Source organism: Heteronotia binoei, chromosome 10, assembly GCF_032191835.1.
Source record: "Heteronotia binoei isolate CCM8104 ecotype False Entrance Well chromosome 10, APGP_CSIRO_Hbin_v1, whole genome shotgun sequence".
NCBI lineage: Eukaryota > Metazoa > Chordata > Lepidosauria > Squamata > Gekkonidae > Heteronotia > Heteronotia binoei.
The window spans coordinates 37,264,160-37,286,436 of NC_083232.1; the positions used below are offsets into that span (position 1 = coordinate 37,264,160).

The 22,277-nt window shown below is 41.0% G+C and overlaps 1 protein-coding gene across 1 annotated transcript in view; it reads right to left on the minus strand.

Moving 5' to 3' along the window:
• LOC132578420 (macrophage mannose receptor 1-like) overlaps window positions 1-22,277 on the minus strand; it is a 79,725-nt gene that overhangs the window by 24,164 nt on the left and 33,284 nt on the right. The window contains exons 9-18 of the mRNA XM_060248413.1: window positions 19,173-19,286; window positions 18,166-18,281; window positions 16,156-16,304; window positions 14,132-14,328; window positions 10,844-10,965; window positions 9,656-9,743; window positions 7,853-7,997; window positions 6,809-6,850; window positions 3,012-3,175; window positions 1,741-1,805 (exon numbers count right to left, since the gene is read on the minus strand). Of these exons, the coding sequence (XP_060104396.1) occupies window positions 1,741-1,805; window positions 3,012-3,175; window positions 6,809-6,850; window positions 7,853-7,997; window positions 9,656-9,743; window positions 10,844-10,965; window positions 14,132-14,328; window positions 16,156-16,304; window positions 18,166-18,281; window positions 19,173-19,286 (1,202 nt within the window). The remainder of the gene's footprint in view (window positions 1-1,740; window positions 1,806-3,011; window positions 3,176-6,808; window positions 6,851-7,852; window positions 7,998-9,655; window positions 9,744-10,843; window positions 10,966-14,131; window positions 14,329-16,155; window positions 16,305-18,165; window positions 18,282-19,172; window positions 19,287-22,277) is intronic.

The following is a 22,277-nucleotide window of genomic DNA, read 5'->3' on the forward strand; positions in this document are numbered from 1 at the left end:
CTTCTCTACAGGATATTTCCCATTTTCTCTATGACAAATATAAGTTGCAAATTTAACATTAACTCTGTTATTGCAACCAAATATTAATTCTCTTTTTCCTATTAGGCTGTGATCACACAGACTAAATAATGCACTTTCAATTCACTTTCCAAATGGATTTTACAATTGAATTGGTAAAATCCAGTTGGAAAGTGCATTGGAAGTTCCCTGCCTCTGCAAATGACAGAATAAGGAATGATTCAGTGTTGGATGGTCCTGTCTTTGAAACAGTGGCCACTGAAACAAGTTTTATTCAGTCAACCTGCTTGTCAACTGACGCTCTTTTGAAAATGGCTTCATAAACATTATGAGGATAATTTCCCATGGAAACTACATTAATATTCTGCTTCATATTGAATTATCGAGAAGAAGTTGAATACATCCACCCTCTGAGAATCTTCTGGATATTGGATAAGTAACTTGGAATGGATATGGAATGGACAGAGCCAGTTTGGTGTAGTGGTTAAGTAAGCCAAGTCTTATCTGGAAGAACTGGGTTTCCTCCACTTGCAGCTGCTGGAATGATCTTGGGTAAGCCACAGCTATCTCAGAGCTGTCCTTGAATGTGCAGCTTCTTTGAGAGCTCTCTCAAAGCCAGTTTGAGAGCCAGTTTGGTGTAGAGGTCAAGTGTGCGGACTCTTATCTGGGAGAACCAGGTTTGATTCCCTACTCCTCCACTTGCACCAGCTGGCATGGCCTTGGGTCAGTCATAGCTCTGGCAGAGGTTGTCCTTGAAAGGGCAGCTGCTGTGAGACCCTCTCCAGTCCCACCCACCTCACAGGGTGTCTGTTGTGGGGGAGGAAGGTAAAGGAGATTGTGAGCCGCTCTGAGACTTCAGAGTGGAGTGCGGGATATAAATCCAATAACTTCTTCTTCTTCTCAACCCCACCTACCTCACACGGTGTCTGTTGTGGGGGAAGAAGATAAAGGAGATTGTAAGCTGCTCTGAGAATCTGATTCAGAGAGAAGGGTAGGATATAAATCTACAGTCTTCTTCTTTCATTTATTAAGAGAGACTTTAGCTTGAGGAAAATTGTTCATTGAGATTTGGTCACTATGGATGGATGATAGATTGGAAGATGGATGGATGGAAAGATGGAGGAAAGAGGGAGGAGGGAGGAAAGAGGGAGGGATGGATGGATGGATGGATGGATGGATGGATGGATGGATGGATGATGGAAAGATGGATGATGGAAAGAAAGGTGATGGAAAGATAGACAGACAGACAGACACTATACCTGATTTGAGACTTTTTAATAAGGTTTTCACTGAACATTTGTGATTGCACCAGATTGTTTTTTAACTGTTTTATTGTTCATTTTTAAATTATGTATGTGAACTGTACTTATTTTATTGGTTGTGAGCTGGCCTGAGCCTGCTTCAGTGGGGAGGGCAGGATATAAATCTAATAAACTAAACTATTTTGTGTAGATATTGGTATTAGTAATATTAGAAATATTTGAAGTACATACTGGCATTCTAGTTAGTGACCAGAGCCTGGGCCTTTCCCATCATGGCTCTGTTTAATGGGCTTGTTGAAGATGTGTGGGTTGGCACAGCCCTTGGCAATCTTCAGAGAATGCTGCAAGGCCTGCCAGTTTGGATATCAATGGGGTTTGAATGTTAGGCATCTTTTAAGGGGGTGGATAGATTTGGGGTTGCCAATATTATTTTTGGTTTTAGAATAAATTGTTTACTTACCTAACTTGCTTATCAAGACTCAGTTGTAAACCAATGAAGAAAGCATTCCAGTCAGATTGCTGGATCTAAAACATGAAGATGAAAAGATTTTCATATGCCTTGGTACATTCTGGAAATTAAGTCTGAGAAATGAATTCAGAAAGATACTTAAATCAAAAGTCTTTCTTCTGCACTGAGTAGGGGGTTGGACTAGATAGCCCCCATGGCCCCTTCCAATTCTATAATTCTTCTAATAAATATTTAGCATCAAATTAATAAGAGAACTAGCTCAGTAGATTTAAACAGAGACTAGTACAAAAATATTTTGGATTTGATTCTTCTTTTTTTAAGGAATTTGGTTAATTTTCTTTAAAAATCAGGATAAAAGCTATTTGCTTATCAATTTGGTATTTGTTTTCATGGGTTTTTTATAGGAAACACATTTCTGGGTCTAACTCTCCCCTCCCAACACACTGCAATAAAAATTCTCAGGGATTGTAATTGTCACCCAAGGGATGCCTCTTGCCAAATTGAAGCCAGACAGGCAAAAGAATTCCTGTTGTATAAGAACTGAAATTGTCATTTGTACAGCAGGAATAGCAGATCATGAAAACACTGCACTGTGGACTTGTCTTTCTTCGTTTTCAAAGATTCTCAAAGTTTGTGAGGAGATGTTTGTTTTGTTTTTGTTTTACAGGAGTATGCAGGGCAGGGGAGCTAACCTGTTACTTTAGGGTTTTTTTTAAAAAAAATTAGAGATGCCAGGGAGTGAATTTGGGAGCATCCACATGCAAAACTATAGTCCTTCCCCATGAGAAACAGTGACTGGATCAACATCTTTTGGCTAACTTCATGGCTGAAAAAGGACTTGAATCCAAGTCTCCTAAATCCAAAGCCACTCTGGATATCCCAGGATAGTCCCATTTCATCAGATCTCAGAAGCTAAGCATGGATAGGATTGATTCATAGAGGTAGACAATGGCAAATCAGTTTTGCATTTATCTTACCTTGAAAACCCTATGGGGTTACTATAAATTGGTTGCAACTTGATGGCAAAAAGCACAAAAACCCAAAGCCATCTTTTATACTACACTGGTTTTCTTTATGGTGACAGCTATCCTAATAGTTGTATTATATACATGGTTATATTATAATCAGAGTCTCCAACAGTTATTTCATTGATTCCACTGTGTAAAACTAGTTGCTATCAACAACTTCCAGGTTTCAAAAGAATACTCTTTCTTATTGTAAATGCATGCTCACTGTTCAAAGATAACAAATGAGTGCCTTACATAACTCAACAGGAACTTTCTTTCAGTGTTGCCATCAATGACAGCCAGATCTCCAAAGTTCTTCTTGCAAAACTCGCGTGCCTTTTCCATAGGAACTAAATCATTGCTGACATAGTACTGTTTGTCTTTTAAGATGATCCACTCATCACTGGTCATCTCAAATTCTGGAAGAACAGATTGATACTTAACTGCCTATAAAGAGGGTTAGCAGTAATCATCTGAACCATATTAAACCAAATGCTACACCCTTAAAAGCCACTCTAAACTATTTGACTACGTGGTGCAAATCTACAAACATCTGTATAAGCTAGAATGCTTCAAAAATTTGCAAAAAAATTCCAACTTTAGTTTTTCTTTCCATAAAATTTTTATAACTGTTCAAACCTATAATGTGGTAATCAAAAGGTGCATATGGTGCATATAGATTTTGGCTTTGCAATGCTAAAAGCCGGTGAAGAATGCAAAGCGGTGCTACATGAGCAGCCAGGTCCAGAGACGATTTATTTAAAAATTATACCCTGCATTCCTGGCCTTATGAAAGCCATCCAAACAGCTAATCAATTAAAAGTGTACATAATAAAAAGAACATTTAAAATTCATTAAAAATAAATGAAAACACAGCATTAAAACCAAGCAAAAACAAGCAAAGAATAACAATGATTAAAACTTAGGGCAGAAAGTCTTCACCCTTAAAGCAGAATAGGGACAGGTGAATCTTGTCGGGGACAAAATTCCAGAATTTTGGTGCCTTGACCAAAAAGGCCCTGTCTCCTGCCTAATCTCAGAAGGTGGGACATCTGGCTTTGGAAGATGAGCATATTGGTAGGGTAGGTTTCTAAGGAAATAAATGATCCTTCAGATATGTTGATCCCAAACTGTGTAGGGCTTTAAAGGTCAACACCAGCATCTTGACGTGCATGAAAACAGACTAGGAGCATGTGTAGTTGGGCAAAGACTGCAGTGAATGGTTCCTACAACCCACTCCAGTCATCATCCTGGCTGTAGCATTCTGCACTATCTCAAGTTTCCAAAAACCTTTTAAGGACAAATCTCCATGGAGTGCATAGCAGTAACCTGATCTAGATGTAACCAGGACATACATCATAGTGGCCAGATCTTTTGCTGACAAACTTATTCCTGCAACAGAGTCTAATCCAAGGGTAAAGAAATCCCAAACAGTGGCACTCCAGGCCATTTTGGCTGGCATGCAGGGCTGGTTCTCTGCCCACATAATTGATGCAAGCCCTTTTGGTGCTGGCAGCACTGACAGTGCTCAGTTGGTTCCCAGCAAGTCTGCAGTTGTGGCCTTTAACCATCCCTCTTTGTTTGCCTGTACACCAAAATGTTCATAGGCAGAAGCTTCATGCCTGTGGTGTACATCTGGCCCCCAAAAGCTGCCTGCCTTGGTCTAGTGACACTTTAAACATCAAGATGTTGAATGTGGAATCCTGATCTGGATAGTCCAGGCAAGAGCAATCTTGGCTGATCTCCAAAACTAAGCAGGGTTGACTATTTATTTATTTATTTTAGTCAATTTATATTCTGCCCTTCCCCATAATGAGCTCAGGGTGGATCACAAGCACAATCAAACCATAAAACAATAAAATCCAACAATAAAATCATAAAACCACAAAACAGTCAATGAACATTAGGGTTTGTAGAGTCTTTCGGGATCAAGTGCCGTGTTCTACTGGAGAAAGTTTTCCTTCCAGACGTTTCGTTCTCAGCTGAGGAGAACATCCTCAGTGGCGTTGCAGCCGGAGCAGGCGCTCAGACTTTCTTGGCTGCTGTGCATTGAGATGGTTCCTACAATCTCCTGCCTCAGTCAAAGGCCTGCGTTGCAGCCGGAGCAGGCGCTCAGACTTTCTTGGCTGCTGTGCATTGAGATGGTTCCTACAATCGCCTGCCTCAGTCAAAGGCCTGGCAGAACAGCTCCGTTTTGCAGGCCCTAAGAATGGCAATAAATAAATCTCAATGCACAGCAGCCAAGAAGGTCTGAGTGCCTGCTCCGGCTGCAACGCCACTGAGGATGTTCTCCGCAGCTGAGAACGAAACGTCTGGAAGGAAAACTTTCTCCAGTAGAACACGGCACTTGATCCCGAAAGACTCTACAAACCCTAATGATGTTACCAGCCGTGAAAACCTGAAATCTTTGATAGTCAATGAACAATCAGATGGTACAGCATGAACAGTACAGTGCGTATTATAGGTTACAGTACAGACATCCTAGGTAGGCTTCCCAAACCTCCCGCTCTGGCGGGAGACTTCTGGGTTCGCAGCCTCATCTCCCGCTCTTCAAAACTCTGGAAGCGGGGGTGGGAGTGGAGGGGGGGGAGAACATACCTTTAGGCTTCATGTTGTAGAGCTCCTGAGCCGTTTGCAAAATGTTTGCCCCTTTCTGGGCAGGAAGCAGAAAGGGCTTCTGAGAACGGCCCCTCCCTTTCTTTTGCTTTCGTTTTCACAGGAAGTAGAGTTGTCCGGAGGAAGATCTGGTAAGTGTGTGTGTGTGAGAGGGAGGGAGCAGGGGATTCCCTAGTTTGGAGGCCCTCCCCCCCTTTAGAAAGCGCCGGGGGGGAGGGAAATGTCTACTAGGCACTCTATTATTCCCTATGGAGAACGATTCCCATAGGGAATAATAGGAAATTGATCCGTGGGTATTGGGGGCTCTGGGGGGGGGGCTATTTTTTTGAGGTAGAGGCACCAAATTTTTAGTATAGCATCTAGTGCCTCTCCCCAAAATACCCCCCAAGTTTCAAAGCGACTGGACCAGAGGGTCCAATTCTATGAGCCCCAAAATATGGTGCCCCTATCCTTAATTATTTCCTATGGAAGAAAGGCATTTTAAAAGGTGTGCTGTCTCTTTAAATGTGATGGCAAGAACTCCCTTGGAGTTCAGTTATGCTTGTCACATCCTTGTTCTTGGCTCCACCCCAATGTCTTCTGGCTCCACCCCCAAAGTCTCCTGGCTCCACCCCCAAAGTCCCCAGATTTTTCTTTAATTGGACTTGGCAACCCTAATCCTAGGTGCCATGAATGCTGTAACTGCAACTGTAGGCCCAATATCTAGGAGTTCTGAGTAGGGAGTTCTGCTAGTTGATGTCAGCAATAAGATAAGGACGCCCGCCTGCCTCAGTCAAAGGCCTGGCAGAACAGCTCCGTTTTGCAGGCCCTAAGAATGGCAATAAATCCAGTAGGGCCTGAACCTCCACAGGGAGCTGATTCCACCAGGTCAGGGCTAGGGCTGAAAAGGCCCGGGCTCTGGTTGAGGCAAGACGGATGTCCTTTTGGCCAGGGATGGTCAGAAGATGTTGATTTGCTGATCGTAATGATCTCCGGGGCTCATATGGGGAGAGGCGGTCCTGCAGGTATGTTGGTCCCAGGCCACACAAGGCTTTAAATGTCAATACTAATACTAAGACTGTGGTTAGTACTTGGATGAGAGGCTGTCATTGAAATACCCAGTTAAGAGGAGGGGGCAGGCTTATTCAGCCACCTCCCGGAATATCCTCCAGACCACCAGTAGGGGTCTGTCACCAGAGATCCACATGATCCAGGTGCAGACACACACACACAAAATGCAAAAATATATTTTAAAAATGTTGAATACGACATTAGCTTTTATGACTACAACCTGTGTATTCAGATACTATCTGCCTTTAAAGGGCCACTAGACTGCTTTTGTTTCAACATTATCACTGTAGTGTAGCTTTATAAATGAAATAAGAGTTTGTTGGAAAACAGCTCCAGAAAGTTCTCCTTGTTTTAATATATCCTCAAAGGAGGCAATAGAGGCTTACTTGGGGGAGGTGGATCTGTTGGTTCAGTTTTTATTTGTGCTCCTGAGGAGGAAAAAAAACAGAACATAAAAGGCAATTTATATGTATCTAGTATTACTAAAATCAAGCACCAAGTTAATCAACTCATATCACAAAGTAAAAGAAACTCCTCTATTTTGCAGCAACATTTTAGAAAACTGAAGTGAAATTTAGGTTTACATAATGGAAATCATGAGACTTCTGTCTTTTTAAAGGACTCAGATCTACTTTATCAATACATGGTTTTTTCCAGTTTTCCAGAATGACGTGTTTGTATACAGATTCTGAAGACTGGTTTCTAGGAGTGGTCCAAAAGCCAAGCACATGGTTTACATGCAGAAGGTTTAATCTTTGGCGTCTCCAGTTAAAGAATCTCAGGGAACAGATGCCCAGAAAAATTCCTTGAGAGCTTGGAGAGCTGTTGCCAATCAACAAGTAAATTACTGAGTCCACTGGACCAGTAGTCTGACAGGGATTCAATACACTGATAAAAAGAAATTATAACTTTTAAGGGTTGCATGATTTTTTTTATTTTAAAAAAGAAAGAAACAAAGACAGCATGAATGCTATAATGAAGTTTTGCTAAAAAATGATAGAATTCCAATCCAGTGTTTGGTTTAAAAATGCAAGATTGAGTTTTCCTACAAAAATCAATAGGGTTATAAGAAAAAAAATCTTGGGGAGGCCTAAATTGAGTAGGTCTTACTATATATGTCACATGAATAAATACCCTACACACCGAAATTTCAGATTTCCTGTCACTATAAATGACCTAACTAATTTGAACATACAAAAATGCCTTCTACTGGATTAGAACACTGGTCCAATCTAGCCAAACTCTCAGTAGTATGGCAGTCCAAGAATTTACAGGGTCTTTTTAGGCCTGTTACAAACAGAGATGGTGGAGACTGAATTTGGAGTACTAGGTTCACATTCAGAGTTGATTTTTGTGGTAGGATTCAGGTTTGGCTTGACTATCTGCTTATAAGCAATTATGTTTTCATATGACATAACAACAAATCTTACCTTTCTTAACCTGGCAGATCCAGTTAAATAGTTCTTCACAATGCATGTCATTCCAGCGCATCAGGAAACCTGCCTTTACCTCTCCACAGTGTTCTACTCCATTATAATTATTGGGCTCTCCATATGCCCAGTTTACATACCCGAGCTAATGTAGAAATAAAATTAATAGATCAGTTATCAGTTTAAAAAGCATTGCTTTTGTTGTACACAACCCAGTCCATTTGATAAATTAAATCAAGAATAGCCTGTAAAAAAACTAGGGTTGCCAATCCCCAGTTGGAGGCAGGGGATCCCCTGGTTTGGAGGCTCTCCCCCCGCTTCAGGGTCATAAGAAAGCGAGGGGAGGGGAGGGAAATGTCTGCTGGGAACTCTGTTATTCCCTATGGAGATTTATTCCCATAGAAAATCATGGAGAATTGATCCACGGGTATCTGGGGCTCTGGGGGGGCTGTTTTTTGGGGTAGAGGCACCAAATTTTCAATATAGCATCTAGTGCCTCTCCCCAAAATACCTCCCAAGTTTCAAAAAGATTGGACCAGTGGGGCCAATTCTATGAGCCCCAAAAGAAGGTGCCCCTATCCTTCATTATTTCCTATAGAAGGAAGGAAGAAGAAAAATAAGAATTGCAGATTTATACCCCGCCCTTCTCCCTGAATCAGAGACTCAGAGTGGCTTACAATCTCCTATGTCTTCTCCCCGCACAACAGACACCCTGTGAGGTGGGTGGGGCTGAGAGGGCTCTCACAGCAGCTGCCCTTTCAAGGACAACCTCTGCCAGAGCTATGGCTAACCCAAGGCCATTCCAGCAGGTGCAAGTGGAGGAGTGGGGAATCAAACCCGGTTCTCCCAGATACGAGTCCGCACACTTAACCACTACACCAAACTGGCTCTCTTTGAAAAGGTGTGCCGTCCCTTTAAATGTGATGGCCAGAACTCCCTTTGGAATTCAATTATGCTTGTCACAGCCTTGCTCTTGGCTCCATCCCTAATGTCTCCTGGCTCCACCCTCAAAGTCTCCTGGCTCCACCCCCAAAGTCCCCAGATATTTCTTGAATTGGACTTGGCAACCCTAAAAAAACCCGTGAAACATAACGAAAGTAATCTGCAGTCTTTCAATCCAGTCCTGTGAGCCATTGCACAAAACCAGCAAATGATCATGAAGCCCCTAACACTGATGGATCTTATGCCTTCCTTTTGCTTGTACAGCTCTTCGTCCTTTGTGGAGATGGCCCAGCACCAGGTGTTTGGAGCTCATTGAAACTTACTGGTATTGCTCCAAGCAGAAGCACCTAGTCCAAAACGACCACTTTTACAATAGAGAACAGTAGAACCAGGACATAATAACCAGGCCATTTGTACAATGGGACAAATTGTTCCCTTCCACCAGTCCTGGGGCCTACACACTGAGCAGCACTTCTTGAACAAAAGTAATCATTACTGTAACTGCATCAGTTACTACTGTACTCCTAAGCAGCTCTCATATATTTTAAAGGGGCTTCAAGAGGATAATTTCCTAATGGATACTACCATCCACATGCATCACAACAGACTAGGTGAGGGCTAATGGACTGATATAAGTCATTCCAGTCACAAAACAGGAGGTCTGGCATGTTCATATTATTAATAATTACTTTGATGCTGCTGGTTCTGTATTGAACCATATATTCAGTCTTTTTTCCCCCCCAAAGGCAAGACTGTGTTGCTGTGGAGATTCCTTGTTTTTCAGTTTAGCTCCCTCACCCACTTGACCCAGGCATGCAAGAGAACAGAACAAGAATTTGGGTGGGGAGTGTCTGCACTTACTGGAGATCCATCGCTCCATGCAAATCCATCATCTGGGTTGAGGTAATTTAAGCCTATCCAGAAATTCATACCACTGTATCCACTGTGCCTAAAATATCACATAAACCAAACAGTGGGTAAACACACAAGTCTTTGTATGAAGTTAGTTTCCCCCTCTCAGCTTTAAAGCTGTGTACAAGAAAAAAGCCTTTAAATACTTTTATCAGACTGATCAGTATTGTCACAATCAATATTCCCTCTAAGCTGTGGAGTCTTGTGAGCAAAAATTCTACTTCATGAGCTACTGGCATTAAAGTTGCGAACTACTGCATAAATAAGCTTGCTCTGGGGCCATCCTTCCTGAACTGAGACAAAAATGTGTAAGCCAGAGGCTAAAAAACTGTGAGCTAGCTCACACTAACTCAGCTGAGAGGGAACACTGGTGACAATATGAATGAACTATAAATAAGCTCATATTGCTTTTGGCTTCAGGTAGGTAGCCATGTTGGTCTGTAGCAGAAGAGCTAGATTTCAGGCCGGTTAAAGAGCAACAAGATGTCCAGGGTATTGGATTTCAAGAGTCAAACTTCCCTTGGTCAGATTTGAAAGCTTTCACTCTCAAAAAGCTGGAAATCTTCTTGGACTCAAAGGTGCTTCCACACTCAAACCTTGCTCGTATATTGCTGTTGTCCTCACAATCCTTATCAGGACTGCATGTATATATACTCATAGCCCGCATGACAAAACACTCTTCAGCAATTTTATAAGAACTGCTTCCAGAGAATGGAGGTGGAATTTTCAGTCTGCAGTCCCACAATCTGGAACTCAGGACTCAGTCACTTGTAAATTCTTGTAAAATTGCTGAGGGCTGGATTTTGTAGATAGCCACAAGATATAGCAATTTTGCTACAGCAAAAGTATGGTTTCAACCAGGGCTTTTTTGTAGCAGGAACTCCTTTGCATATTAGGCCACATCCTTCTAATGTAGCCAATCCTCCAAGAGTTTACAGGGCTCTTAGTACAGGACCTACTGTAAGCTCCAGGAGGATTGGCTACATCAGGGGTTTGTGGCCTAATATGCAAAGGAGTTCCTGCTACAAAAAAGCCTTGGTTTCAACAAAACCAGCCTCTTCCTGTGGTGCTAAACAGCAAGTTTCTTTTTCTTGGGAGACTTAGGATGAAAGATTTATAACAATTCCATGTACTCACGACAAGTAGATCCACAGCGAAGTCTGTTCTCTTGAACTATCAATGGTGGCCAAATCACCTCCAATAGCTCTACAGAAACTCTGGGCATCAGCCCATGATTTCTTGTCTTGTCTTGCATAAGCCTAATAACGATACAGAGTTTTACAATTACACCTTATAAACTGTACACAGGATAAAGTGCAGAAATATTACTCCACGGCAGGGTTATGCAATAAAAGATGGCTGTGACAAAGTGAGCATGACACAGTTTAGAGATTATCCTGTTCCTAAATTTCAGCCTTCATAAAGGAATGTGAATGTCAATGAAATTACTCAGGGACCTGGCAGTGGCTGGGTTCATTTGGTAAACTCATCTAAGTGGCTGCAGAAAACTGCATGATGTAGAAATGGTTTTGTTGTGCAACATTTTTAGCCCACCTTTCTCAGAAAGACTAAAGAAGTTTGCAGCTGCAGCAGAGATTCTCCCTGCCGATTTAGACTGGTTTAACCAAATATGCAGGCTAGTTTATTAAAGCTTTGCTCTAAATTCCTCAGATTTTTTCACCTTAGCAGCAACCTCCACATTATGTTTGAGATGTTGTATTGGGTACAATTTGATGACAGCTCTATCTGGAGTACAAATGCTAGAAATCAATAGTTATTGTTAAGATTGGGCTGAGTTATTCAGTATATTATCCACTATTGAAGCAATGCTGGAAAGCTGTGAGAAGAATGAGTCCTTGACTTACTGGGGGGGATTTGTGTCCCATGGGTGATAGTTTGCAGGACCAGTGCAATCTTCATCTGGTGTTCCTGGATCTTGCATGACTTGCCTGGCCTGGCACCTCTGTCTCCCCAACTGGCCAATCAGGCAGCAGCTCAGGCTGTCCATAAGGGTGGGGCCAAGCAGGCAGACCTGAAGTGGCCAGTTTTCATTCTGGCCAACCTACCTGGCCTAAATTTGGCCTTTCCGGACCCCAGAACACATTCCTTCTCAGTGGCTTTCCCATTCAATATTCTCTCACTTTGGTCGCAGTTTTTTTCTAGTTCTCAGTTGCTTGGTCTTGTTGCCACATCTGTTATGTTTCTTTAATTCACAATTATCACAACTTGCTAGGCAGTTTTGGCCCTGGGCTGGATTATTTTGGGGGAAGATTGAGCCCATCATCCTAGGTGGGGGCATGGGTTAAGGAGGCATGCCCAGCTCAGGGGCTGCTGGCCTCTCCTCATCCACATGGCAGGAGGATTACACAATGGCCTTTGCCCAGGTGTCTCCATATCACAGCCATCCCAGTTGAGGGACGGGGTTTCACATCAGGCAGCAAATAAGTTGCTCGATGCCTTGATTCCCATTCTGTTGTGGGTATGAAGCAATCCATGCCACTAAATTTAAAGGTCCCTAGCTGCCCTAAAGAGGACATTACTGAATGTTCAACTGAAAGCACACTGCCCTGCAAGAAACTGCAATACAGCTGTTTTATGGATGGTCAATTTTTATTCTAGAGAGTGTATTTACAAAGGTACATGTTTTGCTTCAGAACTTAAGAGAGCAGGAATGACTCTTAAAGTCTAACAAATCACAGTCAAATGTAAGCAGTAAAGCAGGGATGTCGAACTCATTTGTTATGAAGGCTGGTTCTGACATAAATGTGACCTGGCTGTGTGTCATGAAATGTATGCCAGGTAGGGGAGATATAAACTTTATAAAGGACATAGACAAATGCGCGCACACAGCCTAATCCACCTCATTGACTTGTAGAGCCTCAGCCAACAGAAGGAAGAGAGACTTGGCTCAGTAGCTCTGCTGTTCAATTGAGAGAGCCTGGCAAGACTAGCTCTCCTTTCCCCACTTCCTCCCAAAGGCAAGAGCTTTGCTCTGTAGCTCCTGTGTGATTGAGCAAGCCTGACAAAGCAAGTTGTGATGCAGAAGGAAGCAAGAGAGGGAGAAGGAAGCAGATGACAGTGAGATGCTCATGGGCCTGATAGGAGCCCTTCAAGGGTTTGATTCCACCACCAGGCTGCATGCTTGGTGCCCCTGAAAAGTACAACAAAGGAGCAGGGCCAGCTATGATGGATCCACTTGCAGAAAAATCAAGAGAGGGTAGCAACAAAACCCAAGGATGCAGGCTTGCAAGAGAAAAGACACAAGCCATCAAGGTTTCAGGGAGATTTTAAAGGTAAATATACAATTGAAAGCAGAGATGATGCTGTTGTCCTTGGTTAGAGACAACACTCCACGAGAAGACGAATATATTACAATCCACATTCTAACGGCTGCTAGAATTTTATTTGCAAAAATTTGGAGACGAAAAGAAATACCTCAAAGGGATGAGCTAATACAAAAAATTCTAAGTGTCGCTGAAATGGATATTCTGTCTAATATGATTAGAGGTTTATCTAAAACTGATGCAATTGAAAAATGGAGAAAATTTTATGATTGGCTTAAGTAAGAGAGATAACGGAGGGAAGAGTTGCTAATAAGATTACTAAGCTATTGGAAATAATATTAAGTTAATGTAATAAGGAATGCTTACGTTTGTATATTCCACAAGCAACCCCAATTTGTACAATGTATTTATGTTAAAGGTTTTTGTGTAAATTCAAATAAAATGGTTAAAATTTAAAAAAAAAAAAAGGTTTCAGGATGAGGAAATGACACTCCTAGTACCCTAAAAGGCTGAAGACAGGCAAATTCCATAGACAGTAGATAAGATTATAGTTTGTAGTCACAATCTGGACTCTCCAGAAAATCTTGCTGATATTTTCAGTTCCTATCTTTAGCTAAGAGCTTGCATTGGAAATATGGCATTTGAGGTCTGTCCAGAAAAGAGGTACTTTTAACAAAAAGAAACGAGACTCTAGCGATATAAATGTTCTATCTAAACAGAGTCCCCTAGCGGAGACAGAAAGACAGGGGATATGAAATGGAAAAAGGGCAAGATAGGGCCAAAGCAGGTTCCCTCTAAAACTCAAAAGCAACAAGTAAGGTATTCAGCATTGAAAACAACATCAAAGACATTCTTTTACTAGGAAGAATGCCCATCAAATTTCCTTTGTTTGGCAATTGATTTGGTCAACAGCTGCCTGTGTATAACTTGGCAATGTCCACTGATGGCAACAGGCCTGTAATTCTGGTTGTCTTTCAGAAGTCTGTCAGGAGCTGGGGAGAGAAAATAAGTAAGGGTTTTCCCCCCTCTCATATTAGTGGAGCATTTTTTTAAAAATGTGCTTGTGAAGGGCAGATTATGTAAATAATTTAAAAAGCATAATCAAAAAAACTTGTGCAGATTCCAAAATCAGAAGACGTACTTTGTAGCAGTTAGTCTGATAACCTGCATGCCAGTTATCGGGGCATCTGGGAGCAGGAGTTGTCACTGGAGGAGGTGGAGGAGTCACTCCTTCAGCCCACGTTTTGCAGAGAAACTTTGCCTTGGTCTCACATTTCAAAAGATCCCACAATCCACCTGCACTTCCTGTTCTCATAGCCACACAGCCTGGCTTCCTTCCTTTGGAACACATGACAAGGATAGACAAAACTGTATCATTTAAAGGGACATTTAAAGGGACTTGTTATGATTACCAGCATAACCACCAGGATTGTTTCAAAATATATCTTACAAATTATGCTAACAAAATCTCTAGTCATGGATTTATTAATTCTAAACCTTCATGGGGGTGAAAAGCAGAAGACAGCTTTTCTCCCCCAAAACTCATGGTACTATCAAATCAACATAGCATTTCCTTTCAGTATAAAAATGCCAGAAATGAACAAGCACCTCTTCCAAAGACAGCTGGAGGATTCAAGAACTTCTTTATATTTACGTATTAGTTCCTCAGTAATTTGTGTACTTTCACCCAGATCTATTTCATTTGTGGTGGAATAAAACCAATGTATTATTTTGCCAACAAAGCCAACCTCTTACTTTGTTTACATGGTATATGCCTGCCATTTGTGTCCAACAATAGCTATATGGTCAAAATTGAAATCAATTAAACGTATGTTTCATAAAAAGAAATCCAAAACTTTCTCCAGTCAGTGTCGAGCACCATAGCAATCATCCCCCACAGGTAGTTATGTTAGTCTATTAAAACTTTCTGCCTTTATGCTCAGTTATAACCTTCAAGGCAGTGAACAGTTAAAAAGACATTTAAAACCAACTGAAAAACAACATATATATCCAAAGACAATGGAAACATAAACAGGAAGGGGAGCCAGGAAGGGAATGCCAAACAAAACAAAGAAGGGTTGACCCACTGGCGGAAGACAGTGATAGAGGGGAACAGATATTCTTAGCATTTCCAACTTCCAGGTAAAGCCTGGCATTCTCCTGGAATTGCAACTGATTTGTTCCCCTGGAAAAAATGGCATCAGGAAATACCTGACAATTCCTACTGCAGACACTGGCCTTGTCCGTTGTTGCATTGTGGGTTTTTTTGGGGGGGAGGGGGGTTTAAATCTAGGGAAGTTCCTGTGCTATAGATTATTTAGTACAAGTTGTTGTCTGCATTTTAAAATAATTTAACATTTTTTTCTGCAAGAAATAGAATGGTGCCACATACTTAATTTAAAAGTAAAACAAATTTAATCAGTTTGTGAGCATGGTGGAATAGTTAGACGACTGGAGTAGGACCTGGGAGGCCAGGCGTCAAATCCCAACTCTCCCTTGGAAGTTTACTCATGGACTTGGACCTCTCTGAGTCTCAACCATTTTTGAATACAAAGGTCATTTTGATTATTGTGCTTAAATGCTTCTAGAGGAAAATATGACTTCATGGGTAATTTGAATTTCAGCTGGCTCAGGGTTCTGTGCTCTGACTAATAACAGCAGTTCTGAGACTTGAGCAAGAGGTTTTCAAAAGCACTAAAACTAGCATATCCAGAAATCCAAGAAAGCAAATTGCTAGTCGTAGAAACTGACAATTTAGCAAAATCACTTAGGAAAATCCAATAAAAATTCTTTGAACTCAAAAAAAGAAAAAAAGAAAAGAAAATCCATTTCCTGAATGTTATTTTCCAAAGGGAAAAAAATCTGCCTGAAATTAGTCCCGCCCCCCCAGACTCGGTTAAAAAAAAAAGTTATCTTTTTAGAATTCACTAAGTGCTAAGAATTGTACTGATTTTTCCTTTGTCATTCATTGCCAAATCCAAGCATTTTACTGCATGATTTACACAGAAGTAAAGCAGCATCATAATGACTAATAAAATTTATTTCAGCATAAGATTTTGCACATCACAGTGCACTTCCATGCTGAAATAAGAGTTGTCATATTGAAGATGCTACTTTACTCCTGTGTAATTTTCCTACCCTGATGATTTTAATATATGAACATACCAGGCATTTCAGAATTCCAGTGAGTGAATCTGACAGCTTCTCCACTGGTCCATTTGAATGTTCCTTTTTCTTCTATGTCTGAAAGACCAATCCAGAAATTGGTTTCAGGCCTAAGCCCAATCAAACTGGTGAGATAGGCTTGTTCATATCTGCAGGAAAAGGATAAATGGCGGGACTGAAATTCCACAGTATGTAATTTGTAGGACTAATTTTGTAAGAAAAATTATCCCCCCTCCCCCCCCCCAAAAAAAGAGCTATTGAAGCAGCAGCATAAATTCATAAACTATATATGAATAAACAGTACATTAAAAATATCCAGTAGTTACCGACTCATGGGGTGAAATCACATCCTGATATTTTCTTGGCAGACTTTTATGGGGTGTTTTGTCATTGCCTTCCCTAGTCATCTATGCTTTACCCCCAGCAAGCTGGGTACTTATTTTACCAACCTCGGAAGGAAGGATGAGTCAACCTTGAGCCGGCTACCTGAACCCAGACTCAGGTCGTGAGCAGAACTTGGACTGGAGTACTGCAGCTCACCACTCTGCACCATGGGACTCGTAAACAGTAAATAAATTCATCTATATAAAAGGCAGGAGATGTTGCTGAGGCAATGCGTGCATTCGTTTTCTGTAGGGAACTATTATGGTGTTCTCATGCTCTAGACGACTTAGATATTGAAGCAGCATCTTTTCGAGCTCTAAAAACTGGGCTTTTCCACATTCTTTTTACTGTCTGGAAAGTTCCAGTTTTTTTCAGGGTTTTTTTTCCCCCTGATCTACATGTGTTTTGTTCCTTCTAGTGGTCAATTCAATTTTACACAGCTTTTTTTTTAAAAAATGTATCTCCTTGCAGGTTTAACCTGTAGGTCTTTATGCTTGAAATAAATCTGTGTGATACTGAATCACCCCCCCAAAACCCCAAGAACCAAGAAATTACCAAGGAGTAAAATGAGAATTCAGAAAAGCCCCTGTTAGAATCAATGCATGGGTGCATCTATATACATCATTGCATTGTCTCTGTTTAGGCCTTTCCTTGTCTTTACACAGAATTACACCCTTCTAAGATCATTAAAGTCAATGGGCTTAGAAGTCCTGCAGCACTGGTGACCAAGTACCCTGGAAAATATCCCTGATTTGGTACCCTGAAAACTGTATGATTTTGCACACAGAGTTAAAATCAGTACGAGTTGTATGTATGAAGACTCTGTATTTGATTTTATTTATTTATTTTAGAGATTTCTTTCCTGCCCTCCCCCATAAGCGGGCTCAGGGCAGGTCACAAGATATGGATAAAACAATTAAAATGATACAAAATATATACATTAAAAGTGTATAAACCCAAAAGTATAAAAATAGTATAAAACCCCAATAGTATAAAGTGAGCTAAAAAGAACAAAACTCATAGGGTAACCTGTAAATACACCCAAGGGCTGATACATTTTGGAGGTGGGCAAAACATCCACCAATGGACAAACTTAATAAATTCACAATGCATGGTGCAAAACATACTAGGCAGGTTTGGGCAGGGAAGGGTGATGTAGTTTGACCCCCATAGCCTCAACCAAAGGCCTGGAAGAACAGCTCCATCTTACAGGCCCTGCAGAACTGTAATTCATTCCACAGGCCCTGATCCCACTAGGAAAAGCATCTCCCCAGGCCAGAGCTAGACAATCTAAAAAAATTATTTGGAACTGGCACCCATGTCAGACTCCCAAGTCACATGCCTCTCCTCCCACCAATCCCCTTCTTGGTATAAATTCTACCTCCTCCATTGACATTAACAATGTTAAAGGTTTATATCACCAATGGTCCTGGTTAATAGTTACTAGTTGCTAGCCAAGCTTTTGAAACCAAATACTCAGGGCATATATGAAACTCTGCAACTGGCCCAGGGCAGAACTCATATGATACTTCCTTCTTCATGTCAGGTCTTGGGGAAAACAATAAATGTAAGAAGAGTTCTTAACTTGGGAACAGGGGGGGAAATTGTGGGATGGGGGGTTCTTACCTGTCTTCAACTACAGCTAGATGAGCTCCATCCTGTTGGCATGTTTGATTTGCTTCAGCAAATGTTGCAAATACATTTCCAAGCATGTAACAGTAAAAGCCATGTCTTTTCCAGCCCTGTTGAAAAACAACAGAAACCCGCTCACATGAAAGAATCACAGACATCATAGGTAGTGTTCCCTCTAAGCTTAGTTAGTGGGAGCTAGCTCACAGGTTTTTTAGCCTCTGGCTCACACATTTCTGAATTAGCTCAGGAAAAATGGCCCCAGAGCAAATGAATTCCTGCAGTAGCTCACAACTTTAATGTAGCTCACGAAGTAGAATTTTTGCTCACAAGACTCCACAGCTTATATGCATTATAGCCTGCATTGCTGATAAGGATAGTACTTACTATTGCGTTCCTGCTATTATGCGTGCTAATTAGAGAAAGCTAGGAATTCTTTTAGCACTACTAGACCTGGAAAACTGTACAAAACACTCATAAGAATGGTCCCTGGAAGAAGGATTTGAGATCCGAAACGGCTTGCAAAGCAGACCGGTTCTCCTACTTTTAATACTGGACTGAATGTTATTTAGTGGCTTTCAGCCACATAAGGGCAGTAGGAGCATTGAGTAACTTATGAGGTTTTAACTTGGTGATATGTACTGATAATATTCGTTTTGTATTTTTATATTTATTATTCACAAGTTAAAATTGCATTTTACACTGAGAGTTTTTTCTTTTTTGTTGTGGCTTAAGAGTCTCTCCTCCATGGTCCTATTTACATTATGACAATGAGAGGGGAGCATATGTAATCTAGACCTTATTTCCCTGACTTAATTATGATAATCTAGTTATGATCATCAAAAGGATTAAATTTGTTGGTTAATAAGAGCTTGCTGGCTTAGCAGAGATGCTGGAGCATCAAAGAATATAGTAAATATGTACCTTTTTCTGTTACAGTTTAGATTGTGGCATATTTTATATGGAACTGGCATCAATTTTCATATTACCTATCTTATACTTACTCTCCGGCAGCCTTCTTCAACTATTTCTTGTTCCCCTGGAGATTCTTTCAATGGTTTCCTTTTGCAAATGAATCCAAGTCTGACATCACAAGGCTGATCTGCCCAATACCCACTCTGCGTAGAACACAAGAAGGGACTTTGTCAGACAACAGTCCCACTACTTCATTGGTCAAAGGTTTTCATGGGTTTCCTCATGACTCTTGACTCAGTCATCTATATCTTGGTAATGTTCAGAGTAGATTTCTTGTACCTGAAGCTGCCTTTTAAGAGGTCAGCAGAAGTTTCATTGGTCCAAAATCAGAGACCAAACTATTAACCATGTGGATTTGTCATAAAGAATACATTTTGTAAGAGATGCTCAAAGACCTGCATTGGCTTCCAGTTTGTTTCCAAGCACAATTCAAAGATCCGGAATTCACTGTTGACTCTGCCATCTATAATCCTTTCCCTGCATACTATGTACACCAGGTTGCCTAAAGATCTGGCTTCTCCCCCATGATCCTGCCCTATATCTGTGATCATTATTAGAAGCCCCACTCTAATTTCTTGTTTCTTCTGAAGTGAGCAGATTGTACTGAAGAGAGATGGCTTTTTCTACATTTGTGAATTAGTTGAATTCCTTTCTGAAACGTGTTCAAACTGGTGTCATTTTTAACTCACCAGGCTAAGCCTATCCAAATGTCCAAGCTTTTGGTAACTGTGTTTTCCTTCTTGTTCTAGTGCTCCATTTTCTTTGTTTTTGTTGTTTTTGTTATTAATTTGATTTATATACCACCTTTCCCCCAATTGGGGCTCAAGGCAGTTAACATAAATAGAGTCTCATAAATACTATAATATGTATATACAGTAAAATTGAAAACAATAAAAACAGCAATAATCAACCAATCAGATGGCACTGAATATGCCACATCCTACTCTTGGAGGTAGGGGGAGATGGGGAGGCCAGGCTTGGTGGCAAACTGTTGCTGTCCTCAACCTGGTGGAACATCTCTGTCATACAAGCCCTGCGGAATTGCATCTGCAGGGTCCAGATGTCATTAGGCAGAGAGTTCCACCAGGCCAGCACCAGGGTTGAGAAAGCCCTAGCACTGGTCAAGGACAGCCAGGGTGCAGTCAGACGTACCATTAGTGGTGACACAGCTCCGTCTCGCTGACGGATTAAATGTGTTCATTCAGACATCCACATCTGGCAATCGAGCGTCATCCAGGGTCATCCCGGCTTGCTGCACCTCAATGCCGCATTAATTTGACAGCGCAGAAAGTCTGGCCCTTTTTCAAAAAAGCGGCACAATATTGGCTTTTTCCTGTTTGGACAGCTCATGCGCGATACTGCCCCTTAGAATGTTTACCGTCCCTCCCACCTTTTTTTTTTAAAAAAAAGCCCCAGCAGACATGTGCATTGCCAGATCATCCGAGAATCTGAGGTGACGCTTCTGCTTCTCCAATCAACACAGGATCGGAGGGGGGGGGGGGACATTATCCCACTATTCAGAACAGGGGAAAAAATCTTTTTTTTTCAATGTGGAGGATTTCCAGATATCATTGTCACTGCCAATTTCTAGGAAAGTAATTCCTGGCAGTTCCCTGGTTTGAATCGGCAACATTAATTCCGGAAACTTTCCCCTCCCCCCCCCGCCTCTGAAGCATTTGATTTCCCTCCTCCAAACAGCTGGGCGCATGTTCAATGGACCCCCCCCCCCCCAAGGAATCACCATCTGATCACGCATGCTCCAAGAAAAGAGCGTGATAGTATTGGATGTCTGATTGCTCAACAACAGAATGAGTCGCATTCTTGGATGCTCGTCTGAATGGCCCTGCATCGAATCAATATTCAGTGGTTCAAATTTGAGCGCTACACACCCACTTTTAATGGGATGTGTGACCGCACCCCCAGATATCCTTTGGGCCAGGGATCCTGAGATGGTTCTTATATCCAGAGCGTAATGCCCTTCAGGGAGCATATATGGAGAGGCAGTCCCAAAGATATGCTGGTCCCAGGCCATTTAGGGCCTTAATATCTATATGGTTCAGTTCCTGCTTTTATTTTCTGGGATTTTATGGCAACTGCTATTTGAATTAGTTGTTCTATTATAATTATCTTTTATTGTAAGCCACTTGACATGTCCATTAATCAAAAGGATAGTATATTAGTTTAAAATAAATGTGATTTTTCCCCCTATGGAACTGAAAGCAGAGATCAGTATCTACAGCATGCTAATTTGAGCTTTCTCTCATTTTCTTTGAAAAAAGTAGGAGTCAAGTTTCACCTTTAAGACCAACCAATTTTTATTTAGAATGTAAGCTTTCGTGTGCTCTTAAGCACACTTCATCAGACAAGTAATCAAGCACAGTGAGCAAAGCCATACATAGCTGAGCAGAACCATACATAGCTGGTAGGCAGTGGCCCAGAATGCAACACGGTGCAGATTTAAGAACCAATGACAGTGAAGTAAAATTATCTGGTAGGCAGTGGTTTAGAATGTAAAATGGTACAATGACAGAATAGTAAAATTAACAAATTGAGCAAACCTTTGATCTGAGTAGCATGAGTATGCGAAAGCAACAAAACAGTAGTATGTCAAAATGTGAGATTGTCTGTCAATGACAATGGGAGATGGGTTCAATATATGTAATGGGATAAGCAACCAAAGTCTCTGTTTGAGTGTGTCAATACAGCTAAAAGAGAAATACATTGGATAGTGATGTTCTTGTCCACCTAATTTACTTTTTAACATGTAAACACAATTCTAGTTTGCCATAAGAAAAAGGAATACAATAAAATATAGTGAAAATGGGTAAAGCATATGTAATGAGATATACAGCCAATATCCCTATTTTGAGTATGTTAATACAAATAATTATACTGATATACAATTCTAAAAGAGAAACACATTGGAATACTGTGGATGTATAGCTATACTCACTGAGAGTGGGTTTAGCATCTGTAATGAGATAAAAAAAAACCAATATCCCTGTTCAGTCCTGGGGATGTGTTTGTTCCAAGTTTCATAATAATTTGTAATTCAGCAATTTCTCTCTCCATTCTGTTCTTGAAGTTCCTTTGCAGTAAAACAGCTATTTATTCTATCCTATTCTATTCTATTA